The 24,245-nt window shown below is 36.8% G+C and overlaps 3 protein-coding genes across 3 annotated transcripts in view; all 3 read right to left on the reverse strand.

Moving 5' to 3' along the window:
* LOC139733523 (uncharacterized) overlaps window positions 1–24,245 on the reverse strand; it is a 666,293-nt gene that overhangs the window by 447,990 nt on the left and 194,058 nt on the right. The window lies entirely within an intron of this gene.
* LOC139733544 (uncharacterized) lies at window positions 4,011–7,232 on the reverse strand. Its single transcript, XM_071644351.1, has 2 exons — window positions 6,057–7,232; window positions 4,011–5,173 (listed from the first exon to the last, which is right to left on the reverse strand). The coding sequence occupies exons 1-2, from the start codon at window positions 7,032–7,034 to the stop codon at window positions 5,000–5,002; spliced, it is 1,152 nt and encodes a 383-aa protein (XP_071500452.1). The 5' UTR covers window positions 7,035–7,232; the 3' UTR covers window positions 4,011–4,999.
* LOC139733504 (uncharacterized) overlaps window positions 7,160–24,245 on the reverse strand; it is a 52,083-nt gene continuing 34,997 nt past the window's right edge. Inside the window, exons 3-7 of the mRNA XM_071644314.1 lie at window positions 23,498–23,851; window positions 22,872–22,997; window positions 7,923–7,997; window positions 7,209–7,591; window positions 7,160–7,171 (exon numbers count right to left, since the gene is read on the reverse strand). Coding sequence (XP_071500415.1) covers window positions 7,160–7,171; window positions 7,209–7,591; window positions 7,923–7,997; window positions 22,872–22,997; window positions 23,498–23,851 — 950 coding nt within the window. The remainder of the gene's footprint in view (window positions 7,172–7,208; window positions 7,592–7,922; window positions 7,998–22,871; window positions 22,998–23,497; window positions 23,852–24,245) is intronic.

Consider the following 24,245-nt stretch of genomic DNA (forward strand, 5'->3'; position numbering starts at 1 on the left):
CAACAAACTCAGGGATATCAAGTCCAGGACTAAACGTTACAGGAGCAGTGTAAATGCCTCATTTAACAAGTAGATTCATCTTGAGATTGGTTGTTTAAAGTTTTCAAGTGGTACTTGTATTGTACAGGTTATTTTATGATTGTTCTGTGTTCACATTATAACTCACACCAAAGGTATATAATTCATTGATAAGGTTGAATACTAAAAGAATTTCATATGATTTTTACTTTACAGTTACCGTAATGTGATAAATTTTCAACATAACACAATTTGAAGACAGAATATCATTATGATATTATGTAACATATCTTTCGGTTATTATACACCAGTCAGTGTGATAATTTCTGATAAATTTATGCCTTGAATTAAAATTAAGCTGAAGCTTGTTAGTTTCAGTTCTTAATATGTTTTTGTATATCCTGATTACATCTCCTTTTTGCAACTTCCTAAACCTTTCTCTCTCCCACCCTCCCCCCGCCCACTCACCCACTCCCTTTCTTTTTATCTCTCTCTCTCTCTCTCTCTCTCTCTCTCTCTATCTATCTATCTATCTATCTATCTCCAGTTTCATACTAGTTCTACAACCTAGACGGGCATTGCGTGCATTAAATAAAAATGACTAAAATGTGATATGAATTTGATTTCAAGTGAGTTGAAAGGGCTCTATTTTTTTTCTTTTTTTTTTTTGGTGTGTGTGTGTGTGTAAGTCTCTAGAATTATTATCAAGCATTCTAAAAATCACAATCAGCAATGCAATCATTTCTCCACAGGTATTATGTTTTAATCAAAGAATGTCGTGTTTGGGGTGGGAGGCTTCAGATAACGTACACATTTTGTATGCAATGTCATTAATGTTTGGGAAAAGGGTCATGGTGGCCGAGGCACCCACATACAGTGAGATGTTTGTTTGTTTGTTGTACCTGTTCCTCATCAGAAAGCTTCGATAAAGGTTCATTTTTAACTTGGTAAAATGATAATCATGTTGCCATGACGATCTAACATAGAGCTACACGTGTAATGCATGTATATGTATCTTTAAGTCGACTTGGCATGTGATCATTTATTTCGCCATTAAGACTTCTGTTTTTTTAAAGAATCTCTACATGGTAAGATGAATACCTTTATATGATGTAATGTCGACATAATATGGATATCCATTTCTCTACTTAAAAAAAAGAAAAATGTTTGTTATATCTTTCATTTTTCAAACCAGACTACATGAGGCCTTCTTTTTGCCGTACATTATTATGCATGAATGCTGTATTTTTTTTTATTTGTTTGTTTGTTTGTTTTATTTAATTTAATCACGGGATAAAATGCCCTTGATTAGCCAGGTGAGGCTGTTTTTCAGAGAGGCCGTGAATAGAGTGTTACAGCAACAACAAAACAGAACAACAGTAAACTAATCAATTAAAGCAAATTAACAACAACCAAAAAATAAAAACGAACATAACATTATGAAATGCATTACAACATACAGAAACACAATACTAAGAACAAAAAAGAAGAGGAATATAGACGTAACCACTAGACACGAACGTTACAAAAGAGGGTGACACAAACAAGTTTACGTACAAGTAAGTTCAGACTGATTAGCTCAAACATAGTTATGAAATCCATATTATAACCCATACGTTCTAACATTCTTTCAAAAGCTTTCAAATTACTTATTGAACTTACATTTTCGGGGAGGTTGCTGAATATTTTCACACTGGAATAAATTAGATTTCATTAACTCGTTTTCAATATTGCCATGTAAATTTTGATTATTTTTATTATAAATTCTTCGTACTTTATTTCTATTACTTGCCTTACACGATCGAAATTTTTGCTTCGTTTAATATCATTAATACGGGTTATTTCTTTGTACACAATCACCATTTAAATGACCCTTCTCCTCCCTCCAGTGATATTTTGTACACCTAAGAATATTTGTAATCTTCTTGGATTTCACTTCTAAAAATGTAAAATCTCCCCTCCGTGTTTGTGTGTGTGTGTGGGGGGGGGGGGTGCACCAGCCTTAAATTTCATAAAAGCCCCAACCCCTTACGGAATTCCTTGACCCTCCCCTGTGACGCGTTGTGACATGTGCAGTAAAATTTGTTTGTTTTTTTTTTTTTTTACATTTGTGGTTGATGCCCCCTCCCCTCCCCACAATCATTGGAAAATTGAATTGTTTATGTATTGTAATTTCCTTTGCTGTATATTGTTTGTGTTATTATCTGTAATATAAGTGCACTGAAATGATTGAGAAGTACTGATGAATATCTGATATCGTTATTCTAAACGTTTCCCCCCACCCCCACCCACATACACACACATCCAAACACAGACACCCTTTATCCACACACGCTCTTTACACAAATAACACCCACTCAGCAAAACCAACCACACGCTACGGAATTCCTATGTAGCCAATACAGCTCACCATAACAGGTATGTGTAATTTTCTATAGTATTATCTGAATGTGTGTTTGTTCCGTATGCCAAAATGCATTATGCGCCAGTTTCTGTTGTGTAAATATTGTACAATAATTCCTGTAATCAATACTGACATTATAATTTTTAATGGTAGTCTGTGTATTATTTTTCGTTATTTTTAATGTTTTGTGTGTGTGTGTGTGTGTGTGTGTGTGTGTGTGTGTAGATCCTGACGGAGACTTGTAGGACCCAAAGCTTTAACTGAATAAAGGAAACAGCTGTAGGTTTGTACCTTCATAGTGCTAATGGACCCATAAGTGCTATAATGTAAGCTTGTGGAACCGGAAAATGTGCAAACCTCACGCTGGAAAATGGGCAAACGTCACAAGGTAAATGATTTCACATTTGTACGATGCGTTCCCGTGAAAATAATAAAAATTAATGAATATTATTTACTTCACCGATATTGGTATAAAGATCGAACATAAACTCTATAACAAAACTGCACATGAACCATCACCATTGATATTTTTTTGATAAATCCTTGACCGATTTCCACCAAGCTTGGCTGAAAGCATTAATGGTGAGGATCTCAATTTGTTTAAACTATCCCATCCCTCTTGGGGTAGGAAGGGAGGGAGAGGGGGCAGAATTATAATGTTATTTTTAATAAAAATTCTTCTTCTCTATAGCCAAATAAGAAAGAGCTAGGTTCGTACGTGCTATGAAGAAATTGATGAATATAGTTTCTTATGAAAGTCAAATTTAATGTCATTTCAAAGAATTCCGAGCATTAGGACTGGTGGGGGGGGGGGGGGCATGGGGTGATTGATCAAAAATGTTTTATACCGTATTAAACTTCTCTCTAAATTCTTATGACAGACTTTAACCAAACGTGACGGGTAAAGCATCCGAAGTGTAATAGAATGTCATTTCATGTGTGTGTTTTGTTTTGTTTTGTTTTTTTTTGGGTTTTTTGTTTTTGTTTTTGTTTTTGTTTTTGTTTTTTGTTTTTTGTGGGGGGTGTTTTGTTTTTGTTTTGTTTTGTTTTGTGTGTGTGTGTGTGTGTGTGTGTGTGTGTGTGTGTGTTTTAAGGGCCAACAAGCCCAGTGGAGGGGAGGGGCATAGGCCTCAATATTTGAGATTGTAAAAAAAAAAAGAAGGAAAATCTTCTATATGGAACCAGAAGTGATAGGAATAACAAAACGCTATAGTGATTAGCACATTAATGAATGTCAAGTTTGGTATGGCGAATGCAGGGATGGGGGGGGGGGGGGGGGCAGAAAAGTCGGAATTTCCACAGTTTCAGCTACTTCTTGAAAATGGAGGGAATTAATTTTAGTGGTCGTTTACGGCAGGTGGGCGCTATAGACAGGTGGTGGCGTTAAGAAAGGTTTTACTATACAGCCAAATCTGTCTATAGCGGCCACTCCAATGGAAACAAAAAGTGGCCGTAATAAACAGGAGGCCGCTATATACGTTGTTTAACATGCCTTTCTCTAGGAGGAAATTGTTTTTGATGGTCGTATATGGCATGTGGCCGCTATAGATAGATGGTCGCTAAGACAGATTTGATTGTAGCCCTACAGTGAAACCTGTCTATACCGACCACGGAGACGGAAAATGGCTGTTGAAGACAGGTGGCCGCTATAGAATAGACAGTTTCTTTATCATGCTTTTTCTCTTGGAGGGAATTGTTTTTAGTGCTTGTTATGGCAGGTGGCCGCTACAGACTGGTAGTCGCGAAAGTTTTACTGTACAGTCAAACCTATCTTTAGCCGGCACTCAAGGGAAATGACAAAAAAAAAATACCGTTGTGGACAGATGGCCGCTATGCACAGGAGGTCGCTTAGACAAGATAACTGTAAAGTAATGGTAACGGCTCATGCATAGTTTTGATAGAGAGTTTATCTTCGATCCATACATCCACAGAATCAGTGAAGTGAGTGGTCCGCACATTTCCCGACAAAAGCCCTATAGCGTGGCTTGGCAGCCTGGACTTACCAAACCCGGCATATTTCCCGTTAAAGCAATTACGAGATTTGCACATTTCCAGGCAAGACGGGCACACATCTCCCGGCGTATGCACATTTCCCAGCTCCACAAGACGTGTACATAATCATTACCTCTATACGAAATTACATTTTCAAATGTAGCCAAGGAGGTGCAACACGCGACCTAGTACATCCTCGACATATTAATTACCATTCTTTTTTTTTTCTTCATTTTTAGGCTATTTATCTGCAAAAAGCAGTGATTTCTCTACCGAAGTCTATTCAGTTTGTTGTTTCTTGTCATTGTGTATATAAGTGGGTTTTCTGACCAAAGTGTGCTGCATCTTGTGCAAAACTACCCATTCATATGCTGTACAGGTGGCCTCGGGGAATTAATGGCCCAACAAATGACGCCCTGTCAGCCTGGACTTACCAATTTTTAACTATACGCATAATAACGATAAGGAGAAGAAGTAGGACTCCAATGAAAAGTATGCATTGCCTCTTTGAAATACTAAATAACACACCATCAGATTCTATAGTCTGAACATTATAACACACGTACGTGTTGTAGAACTATACTGCTAAGTTCTTACCTCACAGTTCGAAGCCTCTGCGCTGAGAATGTTGTAGAAGTCCATGTGAAATTGTGAGTCAAATATGTCTACTTCGCTGAGTACACTCCTGGAACACATACCCTCTGCCAAGTCACGTGACACAGTTCTTCCACATTTCACGCTGTTAATTCTCAATGATGTCTAAATGAAAGGAACATCAATCGACAGGTAGTGAAAGGTAATAATACACGGTGATGGTGGAAAATGTACATGCAGTTGTTTCGGATGTTGGAAACTCAGAGCAACTGAGATAAGTTTGATACATTTAAATCATATTTTCATTTCACTTATCAGAACCTAAAGAAATACTGTACATATTGTATGTTCCACTTGTTTTATTGTGATGAAGAGTTTTTTGAGGAGTGATACTGACGAAACTTCATCAAAGCTCATACTGTGTACCCTAAATGTATTGTATCGGTCTGGTAATCTGCAGATCACGTAGCATAGCATATCACTTCGATACAAAGCGTCTTTAGTAAAATCATGGTCACACTTCAAAAAATTTCACTAATAGCAGGTTTGAAACTATAACTTGTAAGGGACCGTTTTGATTTTAGGAAACAGTTGCACTTTTACCCCAGTGAATCTAATATTGCTGCTACTTTTCGACACAAAATAGAAAATTATTTCCAAACATGAACTATTAAAGTCAAACATTTCGAAAAGGCCAGTGGAACACGTACACATAATTTACTATCAACAAAAGTCCCATGGTGGTTTACATTTTCTATTCACATTTCAATTTATATAGCGAGTTTTGTTGCAACTTCATTACGAAAGGAAACCTAACTTCATATGATTACATTAATGACTTTATATTCAACTTTTATTCACAGGGTTTTGACAGATCTTACAACTATAATAACAAGTGATAACTTGAGGAGTTTGTACCTAATTACACACACGCGCACGCACCCACAAGCACACACACAAAGATGCACACTCATGCTCAGAAATTAGTTGCCATTATGTAATAGTCTTTCGGCACTTTTCAAATCGATATCCTTGCGTAATCACTCACCACTTGGTTAAAGCGGACCATGAACGCGACTCCTGAATTTGTATGTTCTGGTGAATGGGATGAGAGTTCGTACTCTGTCCATTGTTTTCCCACTGCTCTGGCTGCCTCCTCGGTATGGCATTCAAACGCAACGTCAACACAGAAATTCTTGTCTGAAGATTTTACCAGGTCCTCGATGATATCCATGCCGAGTTCATTCCCTGAAGCTGACGTGAAGTAGAGTACGTAACGAAACTCCTCAGGTCGACTAAGAAGTTTGTTTTTCACCTTGCTGTAATTGGCGCGATCATTGGCGAATAAATTTTGCACATACACACCTGCAATATATTCTTGGAACAGTTTGTGGGGAAAGGAAACTGTTGATGCAACCAAGGATGAAATGTTGACATCGCGCCGACGATCCCTTGGAATGACATCTCTTTCTATTGTCAAAACACCCACGCTGCAGCAGGTTTCCATGGCATCATGACAATCTCTGAATTGTTCTTCAGGGAATGAAAGATTCCTGTCCAATAAACCGTTAAATGCATTCTCACTTATGTCTTGAATTGCCTTTTCGGCTTCCTTCAATTGTTCTACAACGTTCTGATTCTGAAGATTTCCACAAGCTTTTGATGCGAAGTGGTCTTTCAAGAAAGATATCATTTCTCCAAATATCTTGGAGAAAGTGTGCATTGTTTGCATTTCCTTTCGTTTTTCCTTACTGACGTCGTTCCACATAAGGCAAAGCATTGCACAGTAAATAGGAAATGGGGCCATGTTTGATCGGATGACATCATTTTCCTTCATAAAAGTAATCAAGTCTTTGGCAAGATTGTCCTTCTCTGTAATCTGAAAATATTTTGTAATATAAGCTGATAAATTCTCCTCGCTAAATCCTTCGACATTGAGATAAGTGTACGCTTCAGCAAGACTCTTGTCCAACATAAATTCACTTGTTCTCCATGGTCGTGTCGTCACAATCACTTTGCATGACATATATTTTTTTGTTCGTAGAACGCGAATGAACTCACTGCTGTTCTCATCACTTAATTTCTCATCAAACTCGTCGAACCCATCAAATATGATGAGAACCCTACTTTGATTTGCTGAAATGTAGTCATCTATCTGGTTTGCTTTTGTTATATTTTCATCAGAAAGATAAGTTCTGACAATATCACCAATGCTTTTGGCGTCCTTAACATCTCGAAGAGGAATTAGTAGCACCATGTCCAGGAGGTCCTGGAGAATCCGTCCCCGGCACCAGTCCCAGGCAATCTTAGCACACAGCGTTGATTTCCCAGCACCACCCTCACCCTGGATGAGAAGGCGATTTGAAAGATTTCCCTTGTTGCTTGTAAGATCTTCGTATGTTATTGGTGTTTTACGATCACTGCTTTGGTCTATTATATTTAAATTGGTATAAATTTCATCCAATTCAAAAAGTTTCATAAAGTTGAATGGATCCACTCTGACCTTGCGTCGTGACATGCGATAATATGCCTTCAGCTCCTCCTTCCACTGCTGTGCTGGATCCTTTGTTTTCAACGTTGATCCTTACAAGAAAAATAAAAACAGACAAAAATATTCACAAAATGGTTATACTATTGGGTATGTATATATATATATATATATATGAGACAGTATATTATAGATTTGTAGAGGGAGAGAGAGAGGGAGAGAGAGAGAGAGCAAAAGAGGCCAAGAGAAAGAAAACTGGAAGAAAGATCCAGATTATATAAACAATAAATCATTTTTGTATTTGCTGATATTAATAAAAACATGGCACGAAATCTTACATTTTGATAAAAATTATTGGTATTTACGACTCTTTTTTTTGGGGGGGGGGGGATGGGGAATAACTTATTTTTTATTATTTTTTTTTACCCGGTATAAGTTCTTCTTCCTCATGAAAACTCTCTTGTATGATTGGTCTCCGCCAGCAGGGATTCCAGCCACATCCTAAAACGAAAAATCAACAATGACAAAAGTTGCAATATCAATTATGTTTTCAACGTATTCAAGCACACACACACAAACATATATAATTTATTTATATATAGCAATCAAATTCAAAATCAGGTCATTCGAATTCACTATCCGAGCATTCAAATGCACTCTTGGACCACTCAAATTCACTATCAGAGCATTCAAATTTAAGAGAGGAGCACGCATTTCATCAATGAGCATTCCAATTCATGTCAAGCTGGCGACGGAATCTCGTCAGTCATTCAAACTCGTGAATAGGCAATCATGTTCCGAATAACTGCATTCAATTTAAATGAAGTCCTGAATTTAGTTAGTTTGGGGCCGTGTATGCATGTGTTTCCTTTTGTATCAACCTACTTACTTGTTAGCCGATCAAATTACCTTTGATATAGTATATAATACATTGATTTTCATCAAAATTTTCTATGAAAAATATGATCTCGAAAAAGTGTTTACTTTCTTTTTTTTGCTGAGTGGGTATATACAATTGTATATGTATATATATATTATATATATATATATAAACATGTTGCGAATTCACGTATTGGCTCCAATATAGCGAAGAATCAAGAAATAAACTAGTAATGCATTATTTCGCCAATAAGAATGAGTTTATTGAACAACTCAAATTTTCGGTGGCCTCCACTTTGTTCAGGAGTCTCGACGGGGAATGTCAATACCAAAACATAAATTGAACATGAAGAGCGCGCACTCATATACACAGAATTGGTTGCTATGAGAGTGCGTACCCTTTACAATGATGTTGCCATGTAGACGCAATGTAGTCAAGGTACCCAACGCATAAGGAGGAGGACATTGACATGTGAGATCTGAGAAAAAGAGGAGAAAATAATTGGAGCGTAGCTTTGACATCATCCTTCCTCTTACTGTACCTCCTCTTTGGAAAAGCGCAAGAGTTGAAAAATTGGTCTCCGCCGGGAATCGAACCCAGGTATTTGGCATGGAACGCTAACGCCTTAACCGCTGGGCCACGGAGACATCATAGCGATTCAGGCTGACCTAAGCTCGAATACCGGCCCGACGGACCAACCTTTCAACTCTTTAGCATACGTTCCTTTTTGGGGTAGAGAGTTATGAATACCAACAAGCCGCGTGCCCCAGCTGGATCTGCAATGAGATTCACGTAGCCTGCGGTGAATTGGAATAATGTTTTTATGTCTGTTTGTTTTTGCTTTTTATTTTGCGAAAGAAGTCACCACTAAAATACATATATATATATATATATATATATATATATATATATATATATGTATATATATATATATATATATATATATACACTCAGCAAAAAAAAAAAAAGTAAGTTTCCCCCTAACATTTTCGGATATAATTCAAAAAGTATTTTACGGATGTTCATAATTCGAACGAGAGTGGGTAGGGAATTTCATTACTCGTAACATGAATGGCATATCATTGCCACCAGATATCATATTGGTGTAAAAATCGCATTTTATGTCAAAATGCATGGGGAAAAAAGTTGCACTTTAGGCCAAAGGAAGCATATTGTATACATTTCCTATGTAAGTTATCAAATGATCTTTTTTAATTGTGTAATTCTCAGGAATTTCTTCAGGTACAATGTGCTTCCCCTATCAAACAGATGTTATGCATACTTTTTGAACAATAGGCCTTCTCAATATGAAACATATTGGTAGAAGCCATGTGATTTGTAATTCCAATTTAGGTTGATCACATTAATGTGCATGTGGGCATTTTGCATCATGCCCTCAAGTTGAAGATCAGTTTACTGAGGGAAATAGCATCGAACGTATGGAGTGGCCTGCAAGATCCCCTGACTGTAATCCAGTAGAGAATCTTTGGAATATCATTAAGTGGAAAGCGAGCAAGAAGTTGAAAGATGACACTTCACTGAAAGAATTTCAGCGCATCTTGCAGAGAGCGTGATGGGATAACATTGAGCAGCGCCAAGTACAAACTTTAGTTAACAGTATGAGGAGGAGATGGCGGCTGGTCATTGCGGGTGGTGGACATATCAATTATCAGATACTTCACTATATGCTCATGAAAAGAAAGAAATAGAGAAATATGCAATAACCCATGCTTAAATGTTCAGAATCATGAGTGATTGTTTGATTATTTGTGTAAAAGTCATTGCAAATCACTAAAGTGCAATTTTTGTTTCCATGCATTTTGACATAAAATGCATTTTTTCACACCAATAATGATATCTGGTGGCAATGATTTGCCACTCATGTTATGAGTAATAAAATTTTTTATCACTTTCCGTTTGAATTATGAAAATTGGTTGAATACTTTTTGAGATATATCCACAAATGCTGGGGGGGGGGAACTTACTTTTTTGCCGAGTGTATATATATATATATATATATATATATATATATATACATTTCATGGATATTATGAGTACATGGTGGCCTAGATGATGTGTGATAATACTGTATGTACAGCGTGGCCTGGAAAGAACGGGACACCTAAGATCTTTTGAACAGCAATATCGTTGCAAATTTGTTACTATATGTTGCATACTATTGGAAAGGCCATTCTTTTTCCATAGGAATGACACAAAGTTGATAAATGCCCTTTACCACAAGATATGAGGACCATTTTGTCAACCCTTACAATTTTCAGAACGTGGTCAATTTTGCACTCTCAGAAGGCGTTTTCACATCAGCCTGATTAAAATCCAAGCTCGAAATATTGTCCGCTATTGCGAATTAGAGGGCTCTTTCATTTCGTATTCACATCAGCCCGAAGAGGGGGTAGCCCGAGTAGTCATGGAAGTTGAAAATTTTAAAATAGCTAATTCGACAGCTGAGTATTATGTGCAAACAACATCAGTAATGTGTGTGTCCTCTCAAAAATTCCTCATGACTTGTGTGCAGTTTGCCTCGATTGATTGGGTCACACATTCTAGGCAAGATGGAATTCATCGCGCTAATTTCTCGAGTCGTTTTCACATTATCAAACAGCGCGTTACTCTCCCGCTCTTTCAGAAATTCCCTGAGTTGGAGTCGAGAAATTTTCTCGATCAGAGCGATACAATTAGCGCGCAAATTTGTGTTCACATTATCAAATAGCGAGCTTTGTCGCTATCGGGAAAATGTCCAAAGTCAGAAAATAGCGCGCTATTCCTAGTGACAGTCACACCGTCCGCCACATTCCACACATTGTGAACGCTACGGATTCTATGACATGCCGAATTCTTGTTGGATTCGATCGGTATCTCTGAGAGTGCAAAATGATCACATTTCTACTATAGGTTTCCCCTCCCAGTTTCGTCAGATTTGCATTTGAATTAATGATAAGGTGTTCAAATTCAAGATATTTTTGTCACTGCTCTCATATTTCATCTAAATTCTTTGAGTATTCAATTTCATTTCATGTCATTCCTTTCAGATTTTATTTCACTAAATTTAGAGAGAAATTCATTCAATTTAACGGTTCAAAGTTGGCATTCAATTTCGAGCCAGCTGGATAGACGTTCAAATTCGCACCAAATACCAGTTTCAATTTCATTTATAGGAACATAACTTCGCACTTTTAACGTTCGAATTCAATCAACATACACAGCCTCCACGGTCCCCTTTTCTCACTGTCATTGAATGGTATGATTTCCTTTTAATTTCAAACTCTCATTTAATCATATCAATTGTATTGTGTGCATTCTTTCCTTTATTTCATTTTCAATCACCCTGACAGTATGATTGTATTTACATTTATATAAAATAGCCATATCCCAGAATATCTTAGGGATCCTATACGTCCAAATTTGCATTTATTCACTTGCTAAACACTTTGGGTGATAAGGCAGTTGGCAGTTGATTCGAAATGAGTATATTATAATAATGGGTCATTAGACCAAAATACAGGGTTGTTTGAATACTTTTGGTAGCATTGAAAAAACTGGGTCATCCCACAAGACCGACACCCACGAGTCATACGGTCCACGAGACCGACATCAATAATAGGTCCACGAGTCATACAGCCCACGAGATATACGGCCCAGGAGTCATACAGCCCATGGGTTCGACACTACGCACAAAAGGCTCATGAGACCGACACTAAGCAAACACAGCCCATAAGACCGACATTAAGCAATAAAGGCTCACGAGACCGACACTAAGCAAAGAAAGCCCACGAGACCGACAGTAGGCAAAGAAGGACCACGAGACCGACAATAAGCAAAAAAGGCTCACGAGACCGACATTACGCAAAGAAAGCCCACGAGACCGACAGTAGGCAAAGAAGGCCCACGAGACCGACAGGATAAACAGCGCCATCTACATGTCAATTACCTGTACAGGGTGTTCCATGAACGGAAAAATAACATGCTGGCGGGTGCAATTTCGTCACGAAATCAAGTGAAAGATGGTAACCATCTACATATGAACGACATAAAATGTGTACTTCTACATACTTCTAGGGGGCCAGGCCTGTCAGGTAGCGACATTGAACATATCAATTAGAAAAATAGAATTGTATTCTTCATGCCCCCCCTCCCCCCAAACAAAAAAAAAGAAGAAAGAAAAAACACAAATGAATTAATAAAAGAGGACAAGAACGATGTATGGATTAATTTGAGAGCTTTGATAATGCCATCGTGCTATTTTTAATAGGCTTTCCCGGTTTTTAGTAAGAAGATAATGGACAGGATGTACCTTTTTACCTCTTCTCTTTCTCGATTCACTAGTTACTTAGGCTATATTAGATATCCTGCCCTCCTGCTTAAACGTTTTGGAGTAAGATCTATTTGTAATTTTCTATGTAACTATAATGTAATTCAACTGATTAAAACGTTTTATATCGCAGGGATTCACCTCGATTTGTGGCTTGTGTTATTCTCCCCTCCAAGCAGTACATTTTTTCGTGAAATACAATAACTGTTTTCATTGATGCATCTTGGGGTTTTTTTTTTCCGAATCCCTAACGCTACCTTAATAGACGATTATGTTATTTTCTTAATTAATACTAAATCAACACCCTAGTAAGTTTATTGTGGAAAGATCTATTACACACTTTTACTGAATTTTGTTCATTTTCTTCACAAACACACACCAACGCAGACACAATTAAAGTTTCTGATTATTTCAGGGGATGGGGGCAACTGATGGGGTTACACCCTGTCAACTCTCCTTTTCCATCTCTCATTATCTTTTTATGCCATTATCAGGACACCCTATACAACTTATCGGTCTATAGGTGGCGCTGTTCATCCTGTCGGTCTCGTGGGCCTTCTTAGCTTAGTGTCGGTCTCGTGAACCTCTTTTGCGTAATGTCGGTCTCGTGAGCCTTGTATTAGTCTAGTGGGATTTCTGAAAAAGGGCTCTCTAAAATGGTGTTAGAGGCATTTTTGAGTAAAAGTTGGGAACCGGTCTCTTTTACCTAATTTGAGTATGCTGAATCCGAAAAATCCGGTTCCCAAGCGCAATTCACCGATCTTGACCATCTAATTTGCATAAACAAAATGGTTGCCAAGCTACAGAAATTATCAGTTTCAGATACGCATTTTCTAGCAATTCTTTGCAAACAAGCTGGAAAAAGTGATTTGAAATGTTTGTACAGAGAATAGAATTACCAATTTATAAGGAATAAACGTTTCTCAGGTGGCAAAAAGTATATTTTATTCATAATTATGCAAATTAGGACTGAAATATGCACATATATATATATATATATACATTAACACTGGAAGAGTAATTTTGACAATTAAATACTAAATATGTAGACTTTAAGGTTTTGAGGGTTGGGAAAACTCCGGTTTCCAAGCGAAATTCACCGATCTTGACCATCTAATTTGCATAAACAAAATGGCTGCCCAGCCACAGAAATTGTCAGTTATTCAGTTTCGGACACGGATTTTCTAGAAATTCTTTGCAAACGAGCTGGAAAAAAAAGTGATTTGATATTTTGTGCAAATAATAGAAGTAGCAATTTGAGGGATAAACGTTTCTCAGATGGTAAATAGTATATTCTATTAATAATTATGCAAATGAGTACTGACATGTGCAGATAAATATATATTAACACTGGAGAGTAATTGTTACAACGTTTTTCTTGAGAGGCAAGTTAAACACTAAAGATGTAAACTTTAAGGTTTTGAGGGTTAGGAAAACTCCGGTTCCCAAGCAAAATTCACCGCTCTTGACCATCTAATTTGCATAAACAAAATGGCTGCCCAGCCACAGAAGTTGTGAATTCCAGACACGCATTTTCTACATTTTCTTTTGTAAACGAGCTGGAAAAAAGTGATTTGAAATCTATGTACATAGAATGGAATTAGCAACTTGAGGGATAAACGTTTCTCAGGTGTTAAATAATATATTTCTTTCATAATTATGCAAATTAGTACTGAAATATGCAGATAAATATATATTAACACTGGAAGATTTTTTATATATTTTTTTTTTCTCTTGAGAGGGAAGTTAAGAATATTAGATATATACACCTGAAGGTTTGGAGGGTTAGATGAAATCTGAATCCCTTCTCAGTGGTATCAAAATAAATGCAAGTACATATATTGTATCGGTATGCAAATCATATGCAGGCTTCATGAGTTTTATGCGCATGCAGTTCATTCAATAGTCTATATACCCTGGTAAAATTTTGTTTTTCAAATCCTTTGAAATGGTCCTTTTGGATTTTTTTAAAGAATTCAAGTTAGGAACCCGATTCTTAACCAAAAATGATTGCGCTAGGGCTAAAAAAAAAAAAAAAAAAAAAAAAAAAACCCAAAACAAAACAAAAAACGGGTCTTTTTCAAGCGAATGAACTTTAAAATCTAATTTGCATAATACATACAAGATAGCTGCAGATCATGACTCAACTTTTTATGGGGGGGGGAAATGTCATCGAACAATGCCATTTTATTCTATTCATATGCAACATCCATTATTGTATTGTTCCAATATGCAAATCTATAGCATTAGCACGGAATTTCTATTTCCCAGTTAACCAGAGCATGGTAATCATATACATATATATATATATATATATATGTATAATATATATATATATATGTATATATATATATATATATATATATATATATATGATAATAAAGATTACATATGATTATATATAACAAACATTCGTCTATAGGTTGAAATGGATAGGTGGTTTTATTCTATTTTGTCTTATGAAGTGTGTTTTTTTTTTGGGGGGGGGTTGTTTTTTTCAAGTCGACGAAAAATACCTTTAATGTCACAACAAACATTATTGATGCCCCAATGAATAAACAAAATTATGTTGCAAGTCCGTTAGATATATAAGACTGGATAAGGATCCATTGGAAAGTTAAGTTTGTAGAATAGCCGCGATCACACACTGGCAAAAGATCAAGAAGTTTAAGATCGCGATCTCCAAGATCTCAAAAGCGCGGCCAAATTGGCAAAATATCGAAAAGTTTCAGATCGCAGTCTTTAAGATCTTGAAGTTTTTCAAGTGCGTGTGACTGCAAACTTTCCGCGAAACTTCCCACTACAACTAGGGATATTTCATTTTATAATGCTGTCCTCTCCAAACTTCTCGATCTCTTGTCAGTGTGACCGGACAACAAAAGATCATGAAGACGTCGCGATCTTAAACTTTGCGATCTTTTACCACTCTGACCGCGCCTTATCATGATAAACTTTAATAACGATGTTAGAATAGCAGTGAGTGAGAAGAAATGGAAAAAAAAAAGACGTGTGGCACACATCCACCTATATTATATCCTTCTAGCCTACATCTGTTATAAGAATGTAACTTCGTCAACTTCCAAGACAGTTCGAACTCTGAAATTGCATCGGCCAGTGCAATCTGCGAAATAAGGGGTTTACACCTTCCTGTTCCTTTTTGTTTTTGTTTTCAGTATACTTGGATAACATGCCGCCAGTGATAACCACCAAGTATGATGCATTTCAATTTATTCTTAACTGGACGACGCCACGCTCCCTTGTCTGTCTGACTTCTGATATCAGATCATAGAAATGACATTCTTAGCAAACAGACCTCTATAGCTTTAAGGGCCAGCAGATTGTAAGAAATAAGGAATAATTAATACTCATTAGAAACCATGTTACATACAGATGATTCCACTTCATATCAGACGTAAATGGACGCCATTTTGCTTCTCATTATATGGTTTATCAAGTATAGTTTTTGAATATCCACATTGTCACTTGAATTTCTGCCCAAGAATTAGGATATGGATCTTTTCATGGAGGACCTGGGTTTTCCATTACCTTGCGAACATGAAGTTACTTTTGTTCCCTTGAGAGATAACATCTATCCGATAGCTACCTTAAAGATGCCTTCTTCCGTATAGATACTGGAGTTGTGCTTTTTCTGCCAGACTGATACTGACGGTAGCACTCACAATGACTCACAATCATCAAGGATGCTGCTTGTTCGAGAAAAAAAAAAACTAAAGGGTTCCAAGAACATGGTTGTTATCAGTCGTCTTTATAAGAATAAACTTATATTCGATTCAAAAGATGCATCACAAGCTCGTTTGGCACAAAATATGTTCCGCCATTTTACCGACAAAAGTATACTGGACGCTCGAAAAGCAGTCCAACGACAATACTCCAGTATCTTTAAAAAAAAATAAAAAAGGAAGAAAATCCTGCTCACTGTGCCAGACCTGGGCCCCGTTGCAAGAAAGTTGCAATCAATTGCAAATAATTGCTAATTTTGAAACACCCATTCTGATTGGCTCAGGGTCTGCCCTATTAAGAAGACATGCATGCAACAATGATTTTGATTGGCCAGTGACAATCATTTGCAAGTTGCGTTTAAACGCAAAGTTTCTTGCAACGGGGCCCTGATCTTTCTTCACCAGTAGACATTGGATGGGAACGTTTTGATCTGATCTACAGCCTGTACAACTGATATATCTAGCTCCAATCCTGCAAATTTGCCTTGAGGTGATTTCATGTGCATGCGAAAGCATTGCAGAACATTTCGATGCAAATGTCACAAATTAGGCCTACGATGTACAGCAGTGTGTGCATGTTAGCAACAATGTGATGATGCAAACCTTGCATGAATGCAGATCAATTTAGTTCGATTGAGAAATAGACTTTTTGACTCAGATTATGAATCTTTTCAGCCAAAATATATAGGTGTTGATGACTAGAATTACAAAGTTCATCCTACGTTTCTGTTTCCGACACTGTCCGAGATACCAGGATTTTTCTTACAATTTTGTTTTTTGCTTGAGCCTGCAGAGTGGGTGAAGAGATAGATTAAAAAAAAAAAAACATAAATTATGACGAGATTTATGAAATTGCCACTTGATTTTAAATTCAACAGATTGAAAATAATTATAAACAAATCTATCCAATGAAAACGACAAAGCACAGGGTGGAAAAAGCGACCTTGCACTAATCCATAGAGTAATGTATAGTGATGTGATTGTTCGATAACTTTGATGGCAAGACCTTGTTTTGGTAGTGAATATGCATATAGAAAATGGGTGAATATTTGCATAATTTATTATGCAAATGAGATAATAGATGTGTGTTGTTTACTAGTTGCAGTTAATTTTTGCATCTCTTAATCACACCAGGAATCATTAACAGGTCTTGATATTGTTATAACTGTTATGAAACATATTCATGCTTATATTGCGGCAGTGCGTTGTAGAAGCTCGAAACCTGCTTGGTCTACGGCCTCTTGAATATCAATTTGCAAACATATTTCATTTTAGTATCATTCAGTTCTCCTTTATTGATTGATTCCAGTACTTGATTTACTTCGGACTCTGACGACATCATTATGTGCAACGTGTTTGCCCGATATCTTAGCTGCATTTTAGTACGCCAAGGTACATTTTGTTAGCAAGACTTTGTTTTAGGGAATATATCCATAGAAAATTTGTATAATCTATATGCAAATTAGATTATTGGGGTATTTCTAATAACTGTGTTTTTTCTTGTATCTCCTTTGTCACAAAAGAATCATCAACTTACGTCTTGATATTATAACTATAATGATTCAGATTCATATATCGCGGCAATGCGTTGTAGAATCTCGAAGCCTGTCGTAGTAAAGCCTCTTGCGTACCAATTTGCATACGTTATTACAAATATTGTTATTCATTTTTTTATTCTGAATTGGTTGATTCCAACACTCGATTTTCCTCGGACTCAAATGACACCATGAACACTTTGTTTGACCGATAGCATATCTATATTTTTCACTACGCCAAGTTACATTTTAATAGCAAAACTTTGTTTTAGGGGAAAATATGTTGAGAAAATGGAAAAATATTTGCATGATTTATTATGTAAATGAGATGCATGTTTTGTTTTAATACATAAGGTTGGTTCTTGTATCTCTTTAGCGCACTAGGAATCGTGAACCGGTCTTGATACAATGACAACTATCTTCAGAATTATGATTCAGATCCATATATTGCAGCAATGCGTTGTAGAATCTAGAATCCTGCCAGTTATGTATCCTCTTGTATACCAATTTGAATAGATATTTGCATAAGTGTAAGTCAATTCTTGAATTGATTGAATTCTTTTGAATTGATTTATTTTGATTCGACTCCGGCGACACAAAGTACTTTTTGTTTGCCCGGTAGCTTGTTAAAATGATTAGAAACAGAAGTGAACACGTACTATACATGTGCATATATATGCGGTAATGCATTACTGTATCAGCGGCAACGCCTAATTTGCATATTTCACTTCTTAATTTGCATATATAAGTGAAAGCTATGAACAAATGATGACCTAGATTTTGTCTTTGCACCTTAATTTCTGAAATTACTACTATTTCTGCATGTCTAGGGAGATGATATGAAAATTAGATCATCGAAACACCTTAAAAAGCAATGAATTGGCGGCCATTTTGTTTATGCAAATTAGATGCTCTTAGACTCGAAATTCCGCTTGGGAACCGGAATTTTTGGATTCAGCGTACTTGAATTATTCAAAATAGACCGGTTCCCAACTTTTACTAAAAAATGCCTCTAACAGTCATATTTTCCCCAAATCCCACTAGACTATATGCATAGCGTCGGTCTCGTGGGCCTTTTAAGTGTAGTGTCGGTCTCGTGGGCTTTGTTTGCTTAGTGTCGGTCTCATGAGCTTTATTAGTCTAGCGGGCGACGTATTTTTAGCCTAAATCAGTGATTGGCAGTCAACAGAGGGCGCGACGATGTGGAAGTCAAGTTGACTAAAAATACGTCTAGTAAGAAACCTCTGAATAGAGGCGTGGAACCGGGTGTGGCATGACAGTTGTCAGTCGTCAACTCTCGAAGTTTTATTGGCTGAGCATCGGATGTCAATCAAAACACGTCGCAGAGCCCGAAGAAATGCTACAATAGTCTACTCTCCCAGTTATACTACAGTGAATCTTTCAACAAAAATAAAGTTTGCCTGTCTCTTTCAGCTTACTACAGTATTTTTTTCACTCTTCTCCATTCTTTTTAAGGTGTATTACATTTTACCCTACTTCAAATAGAAAAGAGTGATGGTAATCAGTGCAACTGACTTCAGTTGTAAATCTATGAGGGTTTTGCACGTGGAAACTACGCCCAAATAACTGCCGAATGCAAACCTTCAATTATTGGAGTAAAGTCTACTTGATATATACTTTAATTGTACGTTTCGGAAATGTATCTGATATCATTACTCCCCTTTATCATTTCTAACCTTGAGTTACCATATATTTTTGTATTAAACTTTGTAAGATATTTGCTTAACATCAATAAAGCTGCCGTCAAGACATCAATCTCTATATCGGAGCACCGTAGACTTTAAACAGGCATTTTCTGACGTGTTCACGCGTGATCATACTGTCACGGAAGAACACGTCCGCGGTACATGGGCGTCCAAGGGGAAAACAAAGAGGAGCTGCGACACAAAAAGATTCCTGCAAAGCCAAAGGCACAGGTGAACTATGGTGCATCCTTTGCAATCATGAAATTACGAGATGCCATCTACGTGGTGCTGGCAACAAGTAATGATAAACCGATTCAATCTGAATTAGTCCATGGGCCAAGACCCGAAAAATGGGTTGTTGGTACCATCTGAGGTGGCACAACCTTTTTGGTGTCAGTTTGTTTGTCGGGCATAGATATGCTTATCAAGCTATGATAGCATTTCCAAATGAGTAGCTTAGTCATAATAAATGAATTTTTAACCAATTTGGTCTCGTTTTTATATCCCTATACTTCCGAATCGAAACTAAACCGCTATACAAAAAAGAGCACTGCCTTCTGTATGTCCACAGGTGTTCTGTTGTAAACGCGGTGCGCTTAGTCTTTATTCAAGGCAGCGAAGGGAATATCCAAAGGGTTATGATGTCCACAGCTGTCACGCGGTGCGCTTAGACTTTATCTAGACCAATGTACCGTTATCATATCTAAAGTTCCTCTTAAAAGGGATTATCTATACTGTTTTTATACTACCCTATCAACAAATACATCAGTTTTAAACAAAATCACTCTGTTCATTTACAATATCATTCATTATAATGTATCGTAGTGTACCGGTACATTGTTTTTGCATTATCTTATATTGTTGGAGGGAAATAAAGCAACATTGGCGTGGTATCAGCGTTTTCACCGTAGCGTTTTCGCCGGAAAATGATAAATAATTGAAAGATACGGTAAAATTCACGAGGAATTGCTTTTGTTGTTGTTGTTGTTTTTAGATAAAAGGATAAACACTGTATCATACGCTTTGGATATTCCCTTCGCCGTCTAGAATAAAGACTAAGCGCTGTGGACATCATAATCTTTGGATATTCCCTTCGCTGCCTTCAATAAAGACTAAGCGCACCGCGTTTACAACAGAACACCTGTGAACATACCATAGAGCTGCATTTTACAGCTCTATGGAACATACAGAAGACAGTGCTCTTCTTTGTATAGCGGTTAGTTTCGATTCAGAAGTATAGGGATATAACAACGAGACCAAATTGGTTAAAAATTCATTTCCTATGACTAAGCTACTCATTTGGAAATGCTATCATAGCTTGATAAGCATATCTATGCCCGACAAACAAAATGACACCAAAAAGGTTTTGCCACCTCAGATGGTACCAATATCTGGCCTGGCCCATGGACTAAATCACATTTTATTACAATGCATATGAGGACATCTTTGTGGCCATTCTGTATGCATATTATGTATTGCTAAATTGAGTATCATCAACAAGCTAACAACTGTGGTAAAATACACATACAAACACGCACGCACACACACACACACACACACACACACACACACACACACGAACAAGACGTATTACGCAACTGAGGAACAACACGCAAGATTTGTGTCTATGTCCAAATCGCTAGAAGTGACACGTATGGCTCTGCTAAAGAGTCTTGTACGATTTTTTTCACCGGGAAGATCTCGTTTAGAGGTAAGGCGTGGTTGTTAAAATAACATTCACATGATTCGACCTGTCAAAAATAAATTATACTCGTATTTTCTGACAAGATTTCAGAAATGATTATGTTCCTTCGTGTCCTTTCTGGGATGCATCATTTCAAGGATCGTTAATCTGATAATAAAATCAGGTTCGTTATTCCGAAAACGAAATATTCTTCTTTTAGTTACAAAATACGTTGATGTGACACCAATAATAAAAGGTTGAATATTATGCATTAAAGATTGAACGAAAACACGCACACGTATTCATGCCTACACACGTGCACACACATGCATTGACACACACAAAGACAAGTATAATGACAAACATACACAAACTAAAAAGGTCAAAAATAAAGCACTCGTGTATGTGCTGATAATCCCCTTTGAAATACGGCCCAAATCATAGATCAGCCCCTCCCCACTCTCATAACTCAAATGCATCAGACATGCAGATGTAAACCAAGTATGACAGAAAAAGGCAGCAACGGTGACGAAATTAAATCAGCCCACAATGTGCTTATATAATGCCTCAACTTATTTTCCACTTTGCTTAGAGTAGCAAGCTTCTGAATGTGCTTTATCAAGACGTTTTGTCCAAGACACACTTGCTTTGGATTGCAGGGGTCAAATACCTCAGACAGTTGGTATATAATGCGCTATCTTTCGGCCAGATATTCTATGAGAAATACAAACCTGAAATAGCGTTTACTTTTCTTTCTTTTTTTTTGCTTAGCGCATATGTGACCCTGCACCTCAAAACAAACAAAAAGTCGCCAGACATGAATTTTTAGTTAAGTCCATATTCTAAAAGAGCAGACTTTATGCTTTAAAATTATGTATACCTCAAATCAAACGGACTCTCCTAACCTTTCTAAATATTGGGGGAAAAAACAAAAACTCAGAAAAAAGTGTGAACTGAGAAAAGAGGCCATGAAGTACATCGTCTATTCAAGCGCTTAATCTTTACCAAACCGTGCTGGATGTGCGATGAATGGGACAAAAAAACAGGAAGTAAGCCATAGATCTGGTGATCTGATGAAATTGGGTGGGAAAGCCTAAAATATTAGGCCCAAATAAGAGCATTATATGTATTCCTAAAACTTGATCAATGTGAAATGGTTATTGTAAACTGTTCTTTATTTATATGGTTTTATTTGCTTGCCGGCAACTTATTTAGTTACCATATTTTTATCCCGCGATTTAGTATTTTCCTTTGGAGGTGATTTGTTTGATATTCTTTACTTATATGTTACATGATTATTACGTAAAATGCATTTATTACAATACAATTTCTACCATTTTTCGTAGGGTAGATTTTGTAACAATGATTGTCGTACAGAATGTAATTTTTCTTCGGGGGTTAAAGCAGATTAAAATGTTCACTTTAAATAATTAGCAGTGGAGCACTGCTCACCTCAATCTCACGCATAATTGGCATCAAACACTTAGGAAAACAAATCAACACCTTTTTGCGGTAGGTAGTCCGGATGATTTTTCTGAAGATAGTTTCCAACGAAGAGAAAAAGGATGAATATGACAACAGGCACACCAATGGCGAGTCCAACGATGAGACCCCAGTCAACATGTTTTCCTGAAAGTTAGAATGAATATGGAGTGAAAATGTTTTCATTTTTGAATAGATTAAGAAGATAGCTAAAACAAAAACAAAAACATATTATTTAGGGCCTATACCGCTATACTATACGCGACGTTAGTGCTGTTTGTGTCAGTCCCAAAGAAGTGATTACTTACATGTGCATTACGCTTGATATTGTGTCAAAACATATAATTCAGAGGAGATGCTGCGAAAAAAAAACACGGTTCTAATTACCTTTGTTTCATTTCATTATGTTATGAATTGCTTTTTGCCGTCTTCTCTCTTTTAGATTAAAAAAAGGTGTTATATGTTTGTATTATGCATATATACGTATACATGGTAAAATAAACAATCGTATGTGATAATGGTAGTTTACTCAAAAATATCGTATCGGATTAGGACCTATAATTTCCCGTTACAAACCTAAATCCCAACATTTGTTTAGGTACAAGAGCTTGTTTACCCGATGTAAATCAGAAAAAAAAAAATGGCACCTTTCAAGAGACCTGGTACAGGCAGAACGCTGATTTCTACGGTTGACGTCCCATTCAGCGAGTCACCGGTAGCCACGCACATGAATGTTTGCTCTGTCCCATGTTTAGCTGATACAGTGATTGTCTCGAACCTCTCGTATGTGCCGTCAGAAAGTGTGTTCTGTTGTGAAACCACGGAATTTAGTCTCTTTCCCGACTCCTCGATCCATAGCATGGAAATGTTAGGTTTGAATCCACTCACCACACAAGTAAGATTTGAAGGAGGGGTGTTGGAGGGAGATTGATATGTACATCGGCTTTGACGAGATTGACTTCTATCAGCACATTCCTCAATCGTATGTCCTGATGCCATCGCTGGGAAAATAGGAAAATCAATTTCAAAATTACGCGAATTTCTTATTTGATTTCATATTACTGCTGTTGTTTGATTTTTTTTTTTTTTTTTTTTTTTTGCTCAGCAAAGAATTGAGATACATTTAGCGGACTTCATCCTTTTTGTGGAGAGAGTTTCATTTTTTATCGTGATATCTGATTTTCTTTTCTTCAAATTTAATTTGAGTTGATTTGGGCATTATCTATTCCTACAAGAATTTAGCAGAACGTCAATTTAACAAGGTTGATTGCCATTTGAAAAGTGAAAACACACTGAAATAATTATGTCAATGTTGGATATAAATGTACAGCATTTCCCTTTAAAGTATAAAATAAATACGAAGGGGTGTTTTACGACGTAATACGTCCTAGAGTG

The sequence above is a fragment of the Diadema antillarum genome, unplaced genomic scaffold, assembly GCF_040938485.1.
Source record: "Diadema antillarum isolate AM-2024a unplaced genomic scaffold, OU_Dant_1.0 seq00000481_RagTag, whole genome shotgun sequence".
In the NCBI taxonomy this organism is placed as follows: Eukaryota; Metazoa; Echinodermata; class Echinoidea; order Diadematoida; family Diadematidae; genus Diadema; species Diadema antillarum.

Excerpts from the sequence above, each read along its gene's own strand:
- LOC139733544 (XM_071644351.1), bottom strand. The coding sequence starts at position 7,034 with ATGTCATGCAAAGTGATTGTGACGACACGACCATGGAGAACAAGTGAA. Across the intron at positions 5,174-6,056 it reads TGGTCCGCTTTAACCAAGTG|ACATCATTGAGAATTAACAG; the intron begins GTGAGTGATTAC and ends CCTTTCATTTAG.